Genomic DNA, 22886 nt, shown 5'->3' with positions numbered 1-22886 from the left:
ATTACTGTGGTATAATTATCCTGTTTCATGTTTGTTTCCCCATTACTGGGTGCTCCCTGAAGACAGTGGCTGTGTGCCATCTTTTATTTCCAGAGCTTGGCATTGACTCTAGCGTGTAGTAAGTGGATGCTGAATGTTGAATTGGTTGGATTGGTTAGTGAAGACATTGGAGCAACCCTTTGGGATCTGCTTTTAGGTTTCCTAGTCTTGTAAGTGGCATCTTTCTGGGGCTTTGGATCATCGTTCAAAGTGGAGAAGTCCTACATGTGTTATCTGCAGACAGGTACATGGTAAAGGTAGGGAAGAAGCAGGAGATGGATGGATTGGGAAAGATTTGGGTTGTGGTGGTTAATATTTTCAGAAGGATAAATTTGAGAATTCACACTCACCATTGAATTGATTACACTATATAAAGTAGTAAATTCCTGTCATTATATATACCCTGCATTATTTTTTAGTAGTAGTATTACCACCTGGCCTATATCCCTCCCATCTCTCTCAAAAGCCAGGAACCTTGGGGTGCCTGGGTGGCTCAGTTGGTTAAGTGTCTGACTTTGGCTCAGGTCATGATCTCATAGCTCATGGGTTTGAGCCCCGCATCAGGTTTTGTGCTGACAACTCAGAGCTTGGAACCTGCTTCAGATTCTGTGTCTCCCTCTCTCTGCCCCTCCCCAGCTCATTATCTATCCCTCTCTCAAAAATAAGTAAACATTAAAAAAAATTTTTTTTTGTTTTAATTAAAAAAAAAAAAGAAATGCCAGGGACCTTGTCTCCACCCCACCTTTAAATTTTTTTTCTGTATTAGGGCACCTGGGTGGCTCACTCATTTAAGCATCCCGACTCTTCATTTTGGCTCAGGTCATGATCTCATGGTTCATGGGATTGAGCCCCGTGTCAGGCTCTGCACAAACAGCATGGAGTCTGCTTGGGATTCTCTCTCTTCCTGTCTCTCTGCCTCACCCCCACTTGCTCTCAAGTTCTTTCTCACTCTCTCAAAATAAATTTAAAAATGAAAATAAAACTTAAATTTTTTTTTCCATATTTTCAGCATTCAAAATAGTTCCTGGCACTTAGTAGGTGCTTATTTTTTTTTAATTCATCAATGAAACAAATGCTGATATAGAAATTCAAGTATACAATACATGATTGAGTTGCCTGCTGTTTCAGAGTTGATATAAATCATTGATCTAAATAGTACACTTACCTTTTCAGTGTGTAAATCTTTATGTTTCTTTACAGAAGGCAAGCTCCAGTTGCAGCTGTGTTTGCAGGGAGTCCACAGTTAATGGGTGCGATTAAATTATGCACGGGATGGATGGTGACCAGCTTACCTCTTTACAATGATGATGATCTTCTCAAGAGAAATGAAAATGTAAGGCATTTTAGATTACACATTTAAATCTTTTAAACATCCCTCTTCTATTTTAGTATAGCTCTGTAATGATGCATGTGTTCCTGGTTAGCTAGGAAAATCCAAACAATTTTAGAAAGAGTTGATTATTACCTTTGGTCTTTGAAAAGCTGTGTAATATATTTAACCAAGAGGAGAGCAAAAATTAAAATACTAAGTTCTTTATTTTATGAATGGTATTGATAAGTTTCTAGGAGAAACATTTAATTTTCCACAAAGTTTCAAGGGAACTCATATGTAATATTTCACAAAGAGAAACATTCTTTGGAAAATACGATTGTTCTCAATCAGATTACTGAAGGCAGGCAGACTGTCAGTTAATGTCTTGATACACTTTGTATTTCCAAGCTAAAGTTCTGTCTCACTGTGGTTTATTTTTCAGTATGGGCTGTTATTAATAACTTAGTATAACATTACAATATCTAATAATACAATAGAATGTATTATTTTGACTGGTCCAGATGTAAATGTTAACTTCATATCTGGAAGCAGTGACCAACTGAACCTAAATTCCAAATATTCTGTTTTTCAGTTTGAGAGAATTTTATGTAGTTTTTAAGTATGCTGTAAGCTAAGGAGGTAGGTAATAAAGCAATATAGAATTTAAACTGTAAGAAGAAGACTCTGGAATTAGAATACCTGGATTCAAATGCTACTCCTGCCATGTGCTAGCTCTGTGACCTTGAACAAGTTTGTTTTCCTTTTTTTTTAAGATTATTTTTTAAGTTTTTATTTAAATTCCAGTTAGTTAACATACGGTGTAATGTTAGTTTAAAGTGTACAATGTAGTGATTCAACACTTCTGATCTCTACACCTATCTTGGGGCTCAAACTTAAAACCCTGAGATCAAGAGTCATATGCTTTACCAACTGAGCCAGCCAGGAACCACACCCCCCCCCTTTTTTTTTGTATTTCCACAATTCCTGTTTTATTTAACGTTTTAGTTTTTTTTAATATTTATTTATTTATTTTTTGGGGGACAGAGAGACACAGAGCATGAACGGGGGAGGGGCAGAGAGAGAGGGAGACACAGAATCAGAAACAGGCTCCAGGCTCTGAGCCATCAGCCCAGAGCCTGACGCGGGGCTCGAACTCACGGACCGCAAGATCGTGACCTGGCTGAAGTCGGACGCTTAACCGACTGCGCCACCCAGGCGCCCCGTTTCCTGTTTTATTTAAAAAAATTTTTTTTTAATGTTTATTCATTTCTGAGAACAGAGAGAGACAGAGCATGAGTGGGGGAGGGGCAGAGAAAGAAGGAGACACAGAATCTGAAGCAGGCTCCAGGCTCTGAACTGTCAGCGCAGTCCCCCATGCAGGGCTCGAACTCACAAACCATGAGATCATGACCTAAGCTGATGTCGGATGTTTAACCGACTGAGTCACCCAGGCACCCCACACAATGCCTTTTTTAAAAAATTGAGGTATAGGGGCGCCTGCGTGGCACAGTCAGTTAAGCGTCCGAGTTCAGCCAGGTCACGATCTCGCGGTCCGTGAGTTCGAGCCCCGTGTCGGGCTCTGGGCTGATGGCTCAGAGCCTGGAGCCTGTTTCCGATTCTGTGTCTCCCTCTCTCTGTGCCCCTCCCCCGTTCATTCTCTGTCTCTCTCTGTCCCAAAAATAAATAAACGTTGAAAAAAAAAATAAAAAAAAAAAAAATTGAGGTATAGGTGTGCCTGAGTGGTTGAGTCAGTTAAGTGTCTGACTCAGCTCAGGCCATGATTTCACAGTTTGCAAGTTCAGGCCCCACATTGGACTCTCTGTCAGCACAGAGCTACTTCAGATCCTCTGTCCCCCTCTCTCCATGCCCCTCCCCTGCTCTCTCACTCTCTCTCAAAATAAAAAAACCTTTAAAAATATGGTTAAAAAATTTTTACAATAAATAAATAATAATTGAGGTGTAATTGACATATAACATTATATTAATTTCATGTGTACGATGCAATGATTTGATATTTGTATATATTACAAATTGATTACCACATTAAGTCCAGTTAACATCCATCAACATACATAGCTATAAAAATTTTTTTCTCATGATGAGAACTTTTAAGATCTACTTTCTTAGCACCTTTTAAATGTGCAGTACGGTGTTACTAACTATGTCACTATGCTCTACATTAGGTCTCTATGACATACATTTTATAACTGGAAGTTTGTAGCTTTGGACTCCCTTCACCCATTTTACCCACCTCTGGCAACCACCAGTCTGTTCTCTGTATCTGTGAGTTTGGTTGGTTTTGGTTTTGCTTTCAGATTCCACATATAAGTGAGATCCTACAGTATTTGTCCTTCTGTGTGACTTACTTCACTTAGTATAATATCCTCAAGGTCCATCCATGTTTTTTGTTTGTGTGTGTGTGTGTGTGTGTGTGTGTGTGTGTGTGTTTGTGTTTAAGCTTTATTTATTTAAGTACTAATCTCTACACCCAGTCTGGGGCCCGAATTCATACCCCCAAGATCAAGAGACACATGTTCTGACTGAGCCAGCAAGGCATCCCAAGGTCATCCATATTGTTGCAAATGGCAAGATTTCATTCTTTCTTATGGCTGAATAATTTCCTATTTATAAATACACACACACACACACACACACACTACATTTTATCTATTCATCCACTGATGGACATTCAGGTTGTTTCCATATGTTGGCTTTTATAAATAATGCTGCAGTAAACATGGATGTGCATATATCTCCTTGAATTAGTGTTTCCATTTCCTTTGGATAAATACCCAGAAGTGGAATTTTTGGATGATATGGTAGTTTCATTTTTAAGTTTTTGATGAACGCTTCATACTGTTTTCCACAGTGGCTGTATCACTTTACCTTCCCATCCCCAGTACGAGGGTTCCTTTTTCTCCACATTCTCGCCAGCATTTCTCATTTCTTGCCTTTTTGATAGTACCCATTCTAACAGCTGTGAGGTGATATCTCTTTATGGTTTTGATTTGCATCTCTGTGATGATGAATGATGTTGAGCACCTTTCATGTACCTGTTTGCCATCTGTATGTCTATTTTGGAACAATGTCTATTTAGATATTTTGCCCACTTTTTAATCAGATTTTTTTTTCTCCCATTCAGTAGGTTGCCTCTTCATTTTGTTGATGGTTTTCTTTGCTGTGCAGAAGTTTTTTAGTTTGATGTAGTCCCACTTGTTTATTTTTGCTTTTGTTGCCTCCACTTTTGCTGTCAAATCCAAAAAAATAATCGCCAAGACCATTATCAAAGAGCTTATCACCTGTGTTTTCTTCTAGAAGTTTTATGGTTTCAGGTCTTACATTCAAGTCTTTAATCCATTTGAGTTAAGTTTTGTGTGTGCTGTACGATAGTAGTTCAGTTTCATTCTTTTGCGTGTGGCTGTGCAGTTTTCCAACATCATTTATTGAAGAGATTGTCCTTTTCCCATTGTATTGTTTTGACTCCTCTGTTGTAAATTAATTGACCGTGTATGTGTGGGTTTATTTCTGGGCTGTTTTGTTCCACTGATCTATGTATCTGTTTTTGTTTTTAACGGTTATTTATTTATTTTGAGAGAGGATGGGGGAGGGGTAGAGGGAGAGAGAACCCTAAGTAGCCTCCGCACTGTCAGCACAGTCAGTTTCATGAATTGTGAGATCATGACCTGAGCTGAGATTAAGAGTTGGACACTTAACCGACTCAGCCACCCAGGTGCCCCATATGTCTGTTTTTATCCTGATACCATACTGTTTGGATTACTATAGCTTTCTAATATAGTTTGTAGTTAGGAAGCATGATTCTTCCAGCTTTGTTTTTTCTCAAGATTGCTCTATTCAGGGTCTTTTGTGGTTCTATACAGATTTTAGGATTGTTTGTTCTATTTCTATGAAAAATGCCATTGGAATTTTGATAGGAATTGCACTGAATCTGTAGATGGCTTTAAGTGGTATGGACGTTTTAACATTCTTCCAGTTCATGAGCACAGAATATCTTTCCTTTTATTTGTGTTTTCTTTAATTTCTTTAATTTTGAGCAAATTTCTGAATCTGGTTATTATAATAAGTTCTTATCTTCTGGTTGTGAGTCGGGATGCTTAAATGAGTGAGCCACCCAGGTGCCCTAATACAGAAAAAAAATTTTAAAGGTGGGGTGGAGACAAGGTCCCTGGCATTTCTTTTTTTTTTAATTAAAAAAAAATTTGTTTTTAATGTTTACTTATTTTTGAGAGAGGGATAGATAATGAGCTGGGGAGGGGCAGAGAGAGGGAGACACAGAATCTGAAGCAGGTTCCAAGCTCTGAGCTGTCAGTACAAAACCTGATGTGGGGCTCGAACCCGCTAGCTGTGAGATCATAACCTGAGCCAAAGTCAGATGCTTAACTTACTGAGCCACCCAGCCTCCTCTAGAAGTATTTTTTTTTTTAATGCCCCATGAGTGTGTTACAGCTTCTTAAAATTTAAAGTAAGTAAAAAATGTATGTGAAAAACAATAAATAGATACAGGCTGGATAGAAATATTTCCATTGAAACCTATTTAGCAATTAAATGAGATAATGCACTATGCCTGAAACATAGTAAGACTTAAATATTATTATGTTCTGATTTACTATTAAATTGTATATGCACACACATAGAAACATAGAAAGTACAAAGAGGAGCACAAAAGCAGGAATAATTGGGGCACCTGTCTGGCTCAGTCTGTAGAACATGTGACTCTTGACCTCAGGGTCGTGAGGTCAAGCTCCACATTGGGTATGGAGCCTTCTTTAAAAAAAAAAAAAAAAAAAAAAAGGCAGGAACAATCCATTCTGCCTCTACAAATCCAAGTCTTCATAAAAGGCATTGGCTTGATCTGGCCTTTGAAGGACTAGTAGAAACATGGTTGGAAAAAGAATACATTGATTCCAGGATGAAAAATGACATGAGCCATGAAATTTGTATAGCCATGAAACTAAAAAAATAAACTAGGGCCAAATTCTAAAGGACCTGGAATGTCGTACTGAAGAATTTAGACTTACCCTTGAGGCATTTGGGAGTTATCAGAGACCTTTAATAAGCCTGGGAATGGAATGCTTAGATCTGTTTTAGAGAGTTAATTATGGTCACAGCAGAAAGAACAGATTGAAGCAGGGGAGAGGTCAGAGATGAGGAGATCTATCTGGGTGTGATTTACCTGAGAGACAACAGCTGCCTTTGTCTAGTTCTGCTGCATTTTGAAAAGGTACAGTCGCCTAGAATGTAGATGTATATAGCATATTCCTGAACTTTTTTTTTTTAGTTTTTTTGTTGTCTTATGATTGGTCTTTTCCTAATACAGAATTTCAGAATCACTTATAATTAGGTCAGACTTTTAATTAGGTTCTAGTTAAATTTAAACATTTTAGAGTTTTATGTTTTATGTGATTTAACTATGAGAATAGGAACCATGTTTCTTTTCAAAACTTTGTCTTTCTCTTTGGTATCTAGTGCACAGCAAGTACTGACTGAATAAATTTGTTGTTAAACTGAAATTCAAATCAGACTCCATAAATGAGACCATATCATTTGAATTGCATTCTATCTATAATTCATGACCTGTGACTAATCTTTGTATAATTCCTAGGCCAGTAATTCTCAAACCTGAGACTATTATGCTCCTAAGGGACATTTGGCAATGTCTGGAGACATATTGATTGTCACAACTGTAGGAGGAATTCTTCAGGCATCTAGTGGGTAGGGACCAGGAATACTGCTGAACATCCAACACTACACAGAACAGTCATCCTCTGTCCCAACAAAGAATTCTCTAGCCCAAAATGTCAATAGTACTTAGATCGAGAAATCCTGTGTTGTTGCCATTGCATAGAAGTGTTTTTCTTGTGTGTATGTTTAAAAAATGTTTATTTATTTATTTTGTGAGAGAGAGAGAGAGAGAGAGGGAGAGAGAGAGAGAGAGAGAGAGAGAGAGAGAGAGAGAGAGAGAGAGAGTGTGGGGGGGGGGGAGGGGCAGAGAGAGGGAAAAAGAAAATCCCAAGCAGGCTCCATGCTGTCTGCACAGAACCCAGTGTGGGGCTCTACCTCACAAACCATGAGATCATGACCTAAGCTGAAATCAAGCAGACGCTTAACCAACTGAACCACCCAGGAGCCCCTAGAAGTATTTTTTTTTTTAATGCCCCATGAGTGTGTTACAGCTTCTTAAAATTTAAAAGTAAGTAAAAAATGTATGTGGAAAACAATAAATAGATACAGGCTGGATAGAAATATTTCCATTGAAACCTATTTAGCAAAGAGAAGCGTTTATTAACATTCTGTGTACCACAGAATATCAGTAAGTACCTCTATCATATTGGTGGACATTGGACCTGAAGGTGCTGGAATGACAGCAATCATAACATGTAGGAGGTGGCTGCTGAGTATCAAATAGGTTGGGATCTTGTCCAATCTAGATATCAAATCTCAGTATTTCCAGGACAAATAGCATGTGATACTTTTGGCCTAACATTTGTGATTCTGTTATTTTGTATTTTGTAACAAGAGCTCGTCCAATGTTAGCATCTCAGAAAAACTGAACAAGCTTATTATCTAATAAGATCCAGAACTTATTATCTTATAAGTTCAGCAAAATTGTAATGGAAAATACCATGGAATCAAGACAGGAGTTTTAAGCATTCTTGTTTATTTAGTATTTTGTAACAGTGGTCAAACTATGTTTAACCTTGCTAACTTTATTTCATGTATAAGTGAGTATAAAATACACTGTATGTGGTATAAGATTAAAGGAACTATTATAATTCAATAATAAAAAGACAAGTCAGTTAAGAAATGGGCAAAGCCCATTGCTAAGTGAAATAAGTCAGATAAAGACAAATACTCTGATTATCATTTACATATGGAATCTAAACAAGCCAAACTCATAGAGAGTAGAGTGGTGGTTACCAGGGGCTAGAGGGTAGGGGAAGGAGGAGTTGTTGGTCAAAGTGTACAAACTTTCAGTCATGAGATGAATAAGTTCTGGGGATCTGATGTTACAGTATGGTGATTATAGTTAATAATACTATATTACATACTTGAAAGTTGCTGAGAGAGTAAATCTTACATGTTCTCACCAGAAAAAAGAAATGGTAATTATGTGACACAGTGGAGGTGGCAGCTAATGTTGTAATGGTAATCATTTTGCAATATTTAAGTGTGTCAAATCCACAGGTTGTACACCTTAAACTTGCACAACATTGTATGTCACTTATATTTCAATAAAGCTGGGGGGAAATGGCCAAAGGACTTGAATGGACATTTCTCCAGAGAAGCTATTCAGTGGCAAGTGAATGAATTATGAATATAAGCTTCCTAAGGGCAGGAATCAAGGCTTAGTGAATATCTTTATTTTCCATAGATAGTGCTTTATACCAAATAATAGTAGATGCTCAATGTGTAGTTTCAAATAATACATTTTAAATGTTTTGACATCACTGTTTTAATTATATTCTTCCAGATCTATCAAATCTATTCAAAGCGATCTGCTGAAGATATTTATAAAATACTGACATCCTACAAGGCTAATTACCTAATTGTAGAGGATGCTATCTGCAATGAGGTGGGAACCATGAGAGGCTGTAGGGTTAAAGATTTATTAGACATTGCAAATGGCCACGTAAGTAATCATTTGAAAAGTTAAATCTTTTTGACAAAAATGACTTTTTAATTTAGCTTAATCTTACTCTTTTTTAAAGTTTATTTTTTTATTTTGAGAGAGAGAGCAAGCACGCCCAAGCGGGGGAGGGGCAGAGAGGAGAGACAAAATCCCAAGCAGGTTTCACGCCATCAGCGCAGAGCCCAATGCAGGGCTCAAACTCACAAACTGTGAGATCATGACCTGACACTTTTTAATATGGTGTTTCATACCTTTTGACAGGTGGTTTGCGAAGAAGGTGACAAGTTGACCTATTCAAAATATGGGCGATTTTGTCATGAAGTCAAAATTAACTATTCTCCATATGTGAATTACTTCACTAGAGTATACTGGAACAGATCCTACTTTGTATATAAAATCAACACTGTGATATCCTTTCAGTCTTGAAAATAGCAGAGTCTTCATTTCAAAGACATATCACTTGAAGTAAAATGTGATTTTCTTCTACTTACATGGTGTCTTTTGGAAATCAGAGGATGGACATTTGAAATGTTGCTGCTGCTTTTCCCCTCCTGCTGTTAACTGGATCCAGAGTTCTGCAAGAATAGAACATCAAGCATTACTGTCCTTTGGTAAAATGTCAAATCTGCCACAATATTCCAGTCAGGTGTTTTCCTTATCATTACATGGTCTTTGAATACTTTATCTTTTCAATTATTATAAAATTGCCCTCATAAATCTTCATTCTGTCATAACATAGGTCTTGAATTTGAATATGTTCAAGGTCAGAGTATATTTCTCAGACACAACATTTAATAAATATACCATTTAATGTCATAATTATAGACTAGAAGGAAAGAACTCTTCTTACCCTTGAGGCAGTTTCTGAAGGTATTTCATGGTTTATAATAGAATTGAAATATTACAATAAAAATTAATTTAAATGTTAGCTGAAAATATGTGACATTTAAATTAAAATGTGTAAATTGTGTAAAGGAACATTATTTTGAAGGATATATATAAAGATATATCCAGATTTTCCATGATACTGCTCTCCTCACCTGCTGCTTATATAAATGTGCACTTTCTTAGTAATATAGAGGACATAATATTGCATTTTATTATTTTATGACTATTAAGTGGTTAGCTTTTTTCACTTATACCCATAAATTTAATACCAATTTAATCATGATAAAACAGTGTAACTCTTGTTACCTAAATATTTTTGAAACATTTAAAAGAATGTTCAGGTTTTTAAAGGGGTAGAATGGGGTATACAATCTATTCACATATTTTCTACTGACGTATTAAATAAAAAATTAAGTCTTTATCAGAATGAGAATATTCTGATATTAATGACTAAAATGACAACACTAAAATGAACAATTTCCTGAGATGGGGCAGAGGCTATTAAACATACTTCTGCATGCAGATATGTTTACCATAAAGCACAAATGCTGTTATTTATGAAACTATAGTATAGTCTTCAACATTAAGAACAAAGTGACAATTCTAATAAAACTCACAACACGGTTTCACAGTCTAAATGCTACGTTCCTTTAGGTTAAATGTTTTCGTATTTTTAATCATTTATTAAAAGAAATTCTTAAATGATTCATTGGGGCATATAAAGAGATTCAGGATAGATGTATCATTTTAATAAGATGGGATGCATGTTTAGTTTTACCTTATGCATATGTTTAGTGAATAGATTTTTAAAATTTTCACTTGTTAGAGTGTTGTAAAAATTGCAGTTTCAGTACTCTGAATTACTATTTTAGAAGGGAGCATCTTTTCATTATCCTTATTTTCGGGTATATATATGTGGGGCTTTTTTTTTTTTTTTTTTTAAGTGCAAAAGCACATGCACTCTTAGACTAGCTTGAGGATGCTTTGCTTTTTTAGAGCTTCAGAATTAATTGTTTGATGGCAGTGTCATATATCTGGTGTACTAGTTTTATTTGGTTCTCATTTCATGCTTTTATATAATTTTTAACAATTAACATATTTCAAGGCAGGGCATTTCAGGTTCTCTGCGCGTCTTAATAGTGAGTCATTAGTATTGAACTTCAAGCCTTATGAAAATATTACTATGGTTACCTAAGTACACAGCAAAGGGTCACCTGGTAGTCCTTGTGATTAGAGCATGTAAAGCAATGTAACTTCAGGGTTAGCTTGCATATGTTGAAAGGGAAATAGAATAACCTATGTAGCGTGAAATATTTAATTGAATTTGTATTGATTTATATTATCAAATATGCTGAGTTCATTTTGATGTGTGTTTTTTGACTTTGTTTTGGCTTTTGACATAAACATATTAGTGAGTTGCTTTTGCTTCTGCCAAAGCAAATTTATTTATTTCTTAAATAAAATTGATTTGGAGAAGCTTTTAATTTAATTTTTTAAATGATAAGTTGTTCATTCAGCATCAGTTGAAAAGGAAAATGTGAGCTTTATTATAGAAGTAATAATATTGGATACAAGAGATTAGCTTCTATTTTAATTATAGTTAAAACAGTAGTAGTAGGAAACTTTGAGGAACATTTTATTAATTTCCTTGCTTATTTGTAGGGTAAAAACTGATTAAAAGTTCTGTAAGTAATTCCATTTGGGTAACTTACAGTTGTTAGATTTGCATAGGTTATAAAAACCTATGAAAGGAGCAAAGTTTACGGTTTTAGGATGAAAGGAATTTCTCAAAGAAATATAAAACATACTTTGCCCTTGATGTTGCAAAACCATGGAAATAAGTGCCTTAACTTCTTTATTTCTCTTTACTTTTTATTTTCAAAAAATATTATCTACTTTTTTCTATAATTTGGTATCTTTCCTCATCATTAAGCACAGAGAAAAACTCCTCACTAGGCTATTTTTAGTATTGACTTTAATTCGTTAATAAGCAAATCTTTGGTAAGGGTAGCGATGGGATTTTTAGCCTGCTAAATTAATTTATCTAGCTTCCCAAATGCCAAACAGTCTAACAAATAAAACTTAATTGATATGATTTATGATATTGACTCTGTGCTGGTTTATATTTTTTCCCACTTTGGCATCTTGGTGCTTTTTGTTAGACTGGTGAGGTTTTACAGCCTAGGAAGTATGCATTATACTTTAGAACTAACTGTTTTCTTCATTACTTTTTGTGTATATGGACAGCATATTTTTTCAGAACATTAACCCAAACTGCACATAGCCTCAATGTTGTGGCACTCTTCCATACACTGCAGATTGGTTTAAGGAAAAGCAGAAATGGAGGTCAAAGTGTGTTACAAGTTGGGGCTGGAAAATAGGCTTTAAAAAAATAGGTTCTTAATTTCTTGAAGGGCACAGTGATAGCCATCTTACTAAAACTGTTTTGTTTTTGAGAAATCAACTGTTTTTTCGCCCTGTTTTTGAACTGTTAAAACATTTTATTGCCTTTAGTGGATAGATAAAAAGTAGTGCCTCTCTTTATAAAATTGATGGGGTTTCTAAAAGTTGTATGTAGGTCAATCTTTTTGGTAGATTTATTTTAAATGCATGAATATTTAAACATCACGTGTTATGAATTATTCTGTATATTTAAGAACTTTTTGTAAAGCAAATAACTACTTCCTGTACATCTCAATATATTCTCACTTCAATTGTCCACTTTTTAAATATATGGTCTCTATTGTTGCCATTTGCTAATAGTTTTAGATCCCAATATGTATTAGAATTACAACTTTGAAAAGTTGCAAGTAAAGTTAAACAATTCTTATTGAAATAATGGCTCGTTATTAGCTTTTTGAATGTTTAGAGTTAACACTTTAAGTAAAATTAGATGTGAAAATTGCAAAGAATATATTTAACTCAACTATTTTCCATCTATTAAGGTTTCTAAAATTATACTTGTTTTCTGTAATAAAAAAGGGGCATTGAAGAATCAGATTTGCTGAATTTAGCATAAAGTCATCTTTGAATCACTTGTTTATGTCTCTTAGAATTTGCAAAATTTTAATCTTGGCTTCTGTAATCCTATGTGCAGTTCTATAAGAGATACACTAAACATCTGACCACTGTATTTAGTGGAATAATGGTATCAGATAGAAACATGCATTCCAAACTTATAGTTTGAAATATCTCATAAACAACTTTTTAATATTTTAAGTGAATAGCTTTGTACAGCTATTTAGCAAAGATGAATACAGCTGCTTTTATGTATGTTGACTTCTGAGTCATAGTACCTATAACAGTGTATACCAGATTAAATGTGTTCCTCTTGTAACTGTTACATCTTTCCAAAAGAATAAAAGTTAATTTCAATAAATAGAAATCCTTTAAAAGAGTTGGGTTATAAACTAGTTTACTTCAGATTTTGTAACATTAAATATACTTTTATCAAGAATGAAATTATTTATTTCATGCTTAATTACACTCCTTGTTTTGTTTCTATAATAAAACTCTTTTTAGAATTTTAAGTTGTCTCTTATTTCTATCTTTTTTGTTGTAGCTTTATTGGGATATAATTTATGTACCACACAGTTCACCCATTTAAAGTGTATAATTGATCAGTTTTTAGTATTGAATTGTGCAATTATCGCCACAGTTTTAGAATATTTTTATTACCTCAGAAAGAAACCCCAAACCTTTTGGCTATCACCCCTAACCACTCTATTCTTAGGCAATCCTTAGTAATATACTTTCTGTCTCTATATTTGCACATTCTGGACATTTCACATGGATGGATATACCACATTTTGTTCATACGTTCATCGGTTGTTGGACATTTGGGTTTCCACTTTTTGGCTATTATGAACAATACTGTGAACACTCGTGTAAAAATTTGGGGGTGGATATATGTTTTCATTTTTCTTGAGTATATGTCTAGGAGAATTTCTGGGTTCTATTAGAACTATAGTGAGGAACTGTCAGAGTGATTTTCAAAATGGCTGTACCAGTTTAACCATCCCTCCAATAATGTGTGAGGTTTCCAATTTCCTCGTATCCTTTTCAGCACTTGGGTATTACCTTGCTTCTTGATTGTAGCCATCCTACTTGATGTGAAGTGGTATATTATTGTGGTTTTAACCCACATTTCCATCATGGCTAATGAAATTGAGCATATTTTCGGGGCGCCTGGGTGGCGCAGTCGGTTAAGCCTCCGACTTCAGCCAGGTCACGATCTCGCGGTCCATGAGTTCGAGCCCCGCGTCAGGCTCTGGGCTGATGGCTCAGAGCCTGGAGCCTGTTTCCGATTCTGTGTCTCCCTCTCTCTCTGCCCCTCCCCCGTTCATGCTCTGTCTCTCTCTGTCCCAAAAATAAATAAACGTTGAAAAAAAAAAAAGATAGATGATTTGGAAATATTTCCTTACATTCAGTGGGTTTACCTCACTTCCTTGATAGTGTCCTTTGAAGCACAAATGCTTTTAATTTTGATTGCATTGTTAATCACATTTGATACTGATAAAGCATTTTTACTATGATGTGTTTGAAGTAGCTCTTGCATATATCCTACTTGGAGTTTGTTGGGCTTCTTGGTTGTATACATTAAGAATTTCCTTGGAGCGCCTGGGTGGCTCAGTCGGTTGAGCGTCCGACTTCGGCTCAGGTCATGATCTCACAGTCCCTGGGTTCGAGCCCCGCGTCAGGCTCTGTGCTGACCGCTCAGAGCCTGGAGCTTGTTTCAGATTCTGTGTCTCCCTCTCTCTCTGCCCCTCCCCCACTTGCACTCTGTCTCTCTCTGTCTCAAAAATAAATAAACATTTAAAAAAAATTTTTTAAAAAGAATTTCCTTTAAATCAAGTTTAGAACTTCTTATATTCCTATTATACCTGTGTTGGTGTGTTTAATAATGACCCACATTTCTTTGAGGTTCTGTTCAGTTGTGTGTTTTGGTTTTTTTTTTTTTTTTTTTTTATTTTTTTCTCTTTGCTCTTTGAATTGCATAATCTCTATCAAGGTACCTACAAGTTTGCTAATTCTGTCAATTCAAATCTACTTTTGAACCTTTCTGAATTTCCATTTGTGTATATAATTTCCATCTCTATTGATATTCTCTGTTTATAGTAACAGTGGATGTTGGTTTCCCTACCCCCTAATCCCCCATCCCCTGGAGCCAGTTCTTATAGTTGGTTTGGTGTTTTCCTTGGTGTTGGATGGACTATTTTAGTGATGTCTGTTTCCTACACATTATGGGGCCTCTGATGTTGGTCCTCGGACAACACTGCCTTGATTATACGTAGTCACCCTGACAGTGGTTTTAGCAGGGATCCATACTGTCTCTTTCCTTGATGTTTATTCAGTTGTGAAACTTCACCAATTCTCCTCTGATTGTTCTATTGTTGAAAACAATACCCTGGGGCATAAATTATGCCACAACCTGATCTAATTAAATCCTGTCTACTTTGAAGGGGTAATGGGGAGGGTGGTCAATGATTGTGGTTTGTTCTAATGCCAGGAAGGCTGTTTGCTGTCTCTCTCTCTCCTTGCCTCTGGTAAACTATGTGATCTGATTTAGCTTGTATCTTTTATGAAGCTACCAGCTTAACTGCTTTCCACCAAAATCTGTTGTTTTGAGTACCCTTAGGCTTGAACTTCCCTACACCCTGTTTCACATAAAGTGTATTCCTTTGGGGATAGCGGTGGAGTTCTCTGTTTTACATCCTGGTTTTCTCCGTGGGCAAAAACCCCTAAACCACAGCTCTGTAGCTGGTAGTGTAGACAGAATTGTGGATCTGTGTGGTACTCCTACTAAATTTAGGAGCAGGCTTCTGGGTGGGGATGATAGGCTCTCTGGTCTTGACTCCCAATTTGGAAACCACTCTACACGTTAGCTGGGATGAGAATGACCAGTGTGTCATGCCTGAGTTAGAGTCCCTACTCTTAAGAGTGGGGATCAGGTGTGACATGAGAAAAACTCTCTAAAGGCCCGATATACAAGGGAAGCCATTTTAGATTTCCTTCTAAGTCAACATGACTGTATATAAACTTTCTTCAAACCAAAAGCATGATTTGTGGCCCTCCGTGCATGCATTGTACATCTGCTTTGTGAATGAGTAGCCTAAAGGAAAGCCATCTCGTCCTTGAGGTATCTATTGATCAATGTTTCTACTTCCTGCATTCCTTTACACTGCAACTTATGATTCCTGCCTATATGCAAGTCTATATAGTCTTTTGCACTTTTACAGGTTGTGAAAAAGTATATAACCCTGTGAAAACTTCATTCTCCCGAACACCTTCTTCCCTGTAAAGAGTGTGTTTCCTGGACGGCTGTCCTAACTTGGGCTCAGATAAAACTCTTCCTTACTTTTAGCGATTCTACAAGGTTTGTTCAAGTTGTGTCTCTCGTGGGATTCTCCCTCTTTCTTTCTCTGCCCCTCCATCACTGGTGCCCTCTCTCTCTCAAAAAAAAAAAAAAAAAAAAAGTGTGTGTGTGGTGTGTGTGTGTGTGTATATATATATATATATATGTTAAAAAAAGTAAAAGTTTCAATTCCTGCCATATAGCAAGTGTTTTATAAATTTAAGCTATTATTTTCTGAATACCAATGCAATATTAGCACTTTCACAGCTCCTATTCAGTATTATCCTTTAAAATCATTAAATATTGGGGTGCCTGGATGACGCAGTCAGTTAAGCAACTGACCCTTGATCTTAGCTCAGGTCTTGCAGTTCATAAATTCGAGCCCCGCATCGGGCTTTGCACTGATGGTGCAGAGCCTGCTTGGGATTCTGTCTCTCTCTCTGCCCCTCCCTACTTGTGCACACACACTCTCTCTCAAAAATAAATAAACTTAAAACATTTTAAAAATAAAACCATTAAATATTGCATTTGAAATTAATTCTGCAAAAGTTAACCCTATAAATCAGCTTATTAAATAAAATCTAAGTGTATTGGACCAAGTAATGACCTATAAGTCCATCAAAGACATTCTCCAGTTTTGTTACAGTATTTTTTAAATGTTTATTTTGAGAGCGTGTGCACACATGCAAGGGTGGGGAGGAGCAGAGAAAGGGAGAGAATTCCACATTGTCAGCACAGAGCCCAACTTGGAGCTCCATTTCACGAACTAAGATATCATGACCTGAGCCAAAATCAAGACTCCGATGCTTAACTGAGCCACCTAGGAGCCCCTGTTACAGTATTTTTGATCTCTAGCATTTCTTTTGTTTTTATCTTAGGGTTTTCGTCTCTCTGCTTACATTGCTTATCTGTTCTTGCATGCTGTCCACCCACTAGAGCCCTTAGCATATTAATCATAGTTGTTTTAAATTCCTTTAAGTTATAGATAATTCCAACATCCCTCCTATGTCTGGTTCTAATGCTTGCTCTGTCTCTCCAAACTGTGCTATTTGCCTTTGAGTATGTCTTGTAATTTGTTCTTGATAAGCAGGCATACTCTGGGTAAAAGGAATTGCTGTAAATAGGCTTTTGGTAATATAGTAGTATGGTGGGGGGAAGGGGAGGCATTCTGTAGTCCTATGATCAGGTCCTGGTTTTTTAGTGAGCCTGTGGCTCTAGACTGTGAACTTCACAAGTGCTTCTCATTTTACTCCCAGTTAGGTGGGACAGGATGGCTAGAGTGGGCTGGGGATGGATAGTTCCCTTCTCCCTGATCAGTCAGGCTCTGATTAAATCATTTCTCCTGAGGGCAGAATTCCATGTATAAATTAGCAGTCCTTTATCAAATACATCTTTTGCAAATATTTCCTCCCAGTCTGTGGCTTGTCTTCTCATTTACTTGACATTGCCTTTCACGGGGCAGAAGTTTTTAATTTTAATGAAGTTCAGCTTATCAACTATTACTTGCATGGATTGTGCCTTTGGTATTTTATCTAAAAAGTCATCACCATACCCAAGGTCATCTAGTATTCTCCTATGTCATCTTCTAGATGTTTTATAATTCTGTGTTTTACACTTAGGCCTATGATCCATTTCAAGTTAATTTTTGTGAAGTACATAAGGTCTGTTACTATATTTGTTTTTTGTTGCTTTGCATGTGGATATTCCAGCACCATTTATTGAAAAAACTATCTTTGCTCTATTGAGTTGTCTTTGCTTCTTTGTCAAAGAGCAGTTGACTATATTATATGTGCGTCTCTATTCTGTCCCATTGATCTATTTGTCTATTCTTTCACCAATACCACACTGTATTAACTACTGTAGTGTTACAGCCTAAGGAGGCTTTCAGGAACACTGAGAAAAAGATAGGCAGGAAAAACAAAATCACACCATGGAACTATTCTAGAACAAAATTTACAGCCTCTACTTGGACCTTAGGTCACATGCAGAGCTCTAGATGGGAATCTGAGAAATGTAGACTTTAGATTTCCTACGAAGCCAGTAGCAGGCCATTAGGATGAGTGATGTTGAGCCAATTTATTATATATGCCACAAAGATGATCCAATTTTTAAAAAGTATGCATACAGTTGAATAGAAAAGACTGGAATGATATGTAGGCTTTCCTTGCTTTGCATCATTCTGATAAGCAGTGATGTCAACTACCATGGTTTAGTTAACACCAGTCCTTCAACAATATGGTTCAAATTTCACATGATGGTATAGTAACTGATTGCATAAAGTACCACAAGGCGGTATGTGAATAAGAGATACCTGTCACAGTCACTTCTTTCGAAATCTGTGACTGGTAACTGCACATCTGTTTTTCAGTTTACACACAGCAAAGCATGTGATGATGTTGCCTCTTTGTCTCCCAGTGACAAACCTAGGTGACATTTTACAGAAATGGGTAATTGAAAGAAGGAATTGGCCGAAGATAAAGGTACACCAAAGAGGGTTGCTTGGGTGGCTTGGTCAGGTAAGCAACCGACTCTTGATTTCGGCATAGGCCACGATCCTATGGTTTGTGAGGTCCAGCCCTGCATCGGGGTCTGCACTGGCAGTATGGAGCCCACTTGGAATTCTCTATCTCCCCACCCCCATCTCTTTCTCTCTCTCAAAAATAAGTAAATAAATATATTTTTTAAAAGTACACCAAAGAAACCAAATGATAATGTTTGAATGAAATTTGAACCAAATGTAGATAAACTTATAGAATAAATATCTAACCGTGGCTGTGTCAACACTGCCACTGTTCAGAGACTCCAGATATGCTGCCAAAGGAGCTTCGTGAATATATTGATATAAATGAGAAAGATGATGATGTCCCAGAGGAAGTCACAGTAGCCAAAGAAACCCCAAAAAACAACAAAAAACAAACCCTTAATGTTAAAGGAGTTCTCGGAGATAGTTCATGACATTGAAAACACAAAAGATAAAATTACAAAAGCTCATCCTAACTTAGAAAGGGATATGAGAATTAGTCAAAATAGAATACATGCTTGCTCCATATGGTGAGTTATATGCTGAGAAGAAGACAAGCACTGCTGAAACTACTTTTGATAAGTTTTTTTATTTTTTTTTAATGTTTATTTTTGAGAAAGAGAGAGAGCATGAGCAGGAGCAGGAGAGGGGCAGAGAGAGAGGGAGACACAGAATCTGAAGCAGGCTCCAGGCTCTGAGCTGTCAGCACAGAGCTCAACATGGGGCTCAAACTTAGGAACCGTGAGATCATGACCTGAGCTGAAGTCAGACGCTTAACTGACTGAGCCACCCAGGCACCCCTACTTTTGATAAGTTTTTTAATGGAGAAATAAAATGCTTTAATTCCCAATGTTTTTAATGTTTATAGTTTAAATGTTTAAATAAATGTTACTTTTTCCATTCTTTTACTTCCCTGTTCATTTATAACCACCAGTTAGAGAGTTTTTAATGTTCTGGCAAGATTTTTCAAAGTTTTCAAAATTAAAGATCATGGAACAATAGTAACTATTTCCATTGATTGCTGAGATCACTTTTGCATCATTTCAGCTTGCATGTTTGTACCTATGGTTCTGCACTAGTGTGCAAAGCAAAGACTACTTGCACATCAAAATGTTGATAATGGCAAAGTGGTAGAATTATTGGCAATAGGTAATTCCTTCTTTTCACTTCTCTGCGTTTTCTAAGTTTGATGCCATAAACATGTATTGATTTTGTAATTTAAAAAGCAACAGAGGTGCCTGGGTGGCTCAGTTGGTTAAGCGTCCAACTCTGGCTCAGGTCATGATCTCACGGTTCATGAGTTCGAGCCCTGCATTCGGCTCTGTGCTAACAGCTCAGAGCCTGGAGCCTGCTTTGGATTCTGTGTCTCCCTATCTGGGTCCCTTCCCGGCTCAAGCTCTGTCTGTCTCTCAAAAATAAAATATAAGACGTTAAAAAAAGCAACAAAACATTATAAAAATTTTAGAAAAATAAAACTGTACAATATTGCTGTAGATATCAATACTTGAAAATGCCCATTAAAATTTTTTTTCAGGTGGGGAGGAGGCTTTGAAGAACTAACACTGATCTTTTCTGGCTAAATACAATTGAGATAATGGAAATGTATCATGATTGATTAAACCTCATTGTCTAAAAAAAAGTAGAATCAACAGTCCAATATTTAAAAAAAAATTTTTTTAATGCTTACTTATTTATTCAGCACAGAGCCCGATGTGGGGCTTGATCGCACAAACCATGAGATCATGAACCATGACCTGAGTTGAAATCAAGAATCAGACGTTCAGGTGGCTCTTAAGATTTTATTTTTAAGTAATCTCTAACACCCAATGTGGAGCTTGAACTTACAGCCCCAAAGTCAAGAGCTGCACGTTCCACCAATTGAATCAGCCAGGCACTCCTCATTCCAATTTGGTTTTTAAAATGTTTTCTGCAACAAAGGAATAAGGACTCCCGGTAATTAATTTCACACCCGAGGGAGGGGGAAAAATCAAGATGGAGCTAGATTAGCATCGCCTAATAGAAATGTAATTCAGCACAAATTACTGAACATCAGTAAGAAAATAGTAAATTTAGTAAGCTGAAAAACTTCTATAATAGGCCAAAGTTCATCATGATCCTCAAACGGGAAAGTCAATACAAAGTGTACAATTTGGCGGTTGTGATATGAAAGAAAAATGGATGTGACAGGATGTGATTGTAGTAGGATAACCTGTGTTGTTTAAATAAGTAAGGGACTGTTAATATACAGGTATTCCATTTCTTCTATTAAGTTGATGACTGTCATGTATAGCTATATACTCTTTCTGTTAAGAAGAATGAATATGAGGAACTAGAAAAATTCAAGATCATAATTTAATGATTCTAAAATGCACATTGTTCCACATTTTAACTTCTCTAAAAGTTGGATGCGTCTTATAATAAATGTCATAGATTTGATATATAGATTAATCCCAGAAAATAGCAGAACCTACATCAAGAAAAAGAAGCACTGATCATTACTGGCGGTCACAAAAAGAAGGCAGCGTTCGAAGATGATGGGTCAACTAATGTCCGCAAGAGGATGTTAATTGTGCCAAATTCACATCTCCCAGGAGGGGAAGTCTCTAAATAACCCTACAGACCATGAGATATTATTGAAGCATAAATAAATTTGCATTGATGCAAACAGCGTACCCAGAATGGTGGATAGTGCAAAGTTTGTTGGAAACTTCTCATTTCAAGGAAGATATCAGTTTGTGTAAATAAATAAATGGTTGTATACGTACATATCTACACATATCCTGTGAGAAAGGTATTAAGCTTAAAAGTCTTATGAGCAAGCAAAGGCCAATATAAAAATGAACCCAGATGATTGTAGCTTGCATTTCAGTCATCTAAGGAAAGGCAACTCAATCTGGGTCCCAACCTCAAACCTGTGACCTCCCTTTTCCTTCTGTGTATTTAGATTCCTATAACCCCAGGAGGAAATGGAAGTAAGTGTTACTATAACTCAGCAAGGTAGCAAAACAAGTATTGTCACCCTAGGAAGGCATATAGGGGGAAAATGAAGAAATTAATTAGAAGAATGATGTTAATATTTCAGAATAGGGGCGCCTGGGTGGCGCAGTCGGTTAAGCGTCCGACTTCAGCCAGGTCACGATCTCGCGGTCCGTGAGTTCGAGCCCCGCGTCAGGCTCTGGGCTGATGGCTCAGAGCCTGGAGCCTGTTTCCGATTCTGTGTCTCCCTCTCTCTCTGCCCCTCCCCCATTCATGCTCTGTCTCTCTCTGTCCCAAAAATAAATAAAAAACGTTGAAAAAAAAATTTAAAAAATATTTCAGAATAGATTTAAGTGTAAGGAGTAATACATTTTGTAATTCTTGTGTGTTTGACTGCTTTTTAATATATTTGAACGAGTCACGCTAAATTTGTTAATAGTAGTTTACATTCTTTTTTTCCCCTATTTTGTAGTTCACATTTTGATGAGATGAACTTGTAACCAATATTTAAGTATTTAAGAAAAATTAATTTTCAAATGTGTTTATTACATATGTAGATTCAACCGTGTGAGCAACAAAGCACAAATAGAAGTGAATGCTTCTTTTTTAAGCACAGGAAGGGGCGCCTGGGTGGCGCAGTCGGTTAAGCGTCCGACTTCAGCCAGGTCACGATCTCGCGGTCTGTGAGCTTGAGCCCCGCGTCAGGCTCTGGGCTGATGGCTCAGAGCCTGGAGCCTGTTTCCGATTCTGTGTCTCCCTCTCTCTCTGCCCCTCCCCCGTTCATGCTCTGTCTCTCGCTGTCCCAAAAATAAATAAACGTTGAAAAAAAAAAATTTTAAGCACAGGAAGTCCTTGGATGATATAGAATTGTATCCACAGGTACATGGAAGGGGTTAGTACTCTCAGTAGTCTTAAGGGGCTTGTGAACAGACCATATGTGACATGTTGGAGAATGAGGCCACTTTTAAATCCTTTTAGGACAAGGTGGATGAATGAATGAATGAATGAACTTTGTAAATTGTATCATTAGTAATTAAACAAGAACTTCTATAAAATTGTAAAATTCTGCTCAGAATAGTTTTTCCAAAAATCTCAAATGCCCAAAGGAACGTAGCCTATAATAGTAAATTAGCTCATTTTATAGTTG

The 22886-nt window shown here is 36.7% G+C and overlaps 1 protein-coding gene across 7 annotated transcripts in view; it reads left to right on the top strand.

The window, feature by feature from the left end:
- The window catches only part of DPY19L4 (dpy-19 like 4), a 68538-nt gene extending 56551 nt beyond the window's left edge, over positions 1–11987 (top strand). For all 7 annotated transcript variants that reach the window (XM_030303978.1, XM_030303980.1, XM_030303979.1 and 4 more), the window contains 3 exons: positions 1240–1372; positions 8841–8999; positions 9261–11987. In XM_030303978.1, coding sequence (XP_030159838.1) covers positions 1240–1372; positions 8841–8999; positions 9261–9425 — 457 coding nt within the window. In that variant the 3' untranslated portion in view covers positions 9426–11987. The remainder of the gene's footprint in view (positions 1–1239; positions 1373–8840; positions 9000–9260) is intronic.
- The last annotated feature ends 10899 nt before the right edge of the window (positions 11988–22886 follow it).

Source organism: Lynx canadensis, chromosome F2, assembly GCF_007474595.2.
Source record: "Lynx canadensis isolate LIC74 chromosome F2, mLynCan4.pri.v2, whole genome shotgun sequence".
Lineage (NCBI taxonomy): Eukaryota > Metazoa > Chordata > Mammalia > Carnivora > Felidae > Lynx > Lynx canadensis.
Note: the sequence above shows the minus strand (reverse complement) of the source record. Positions and strands in the feature narration are given on the sequence as shown.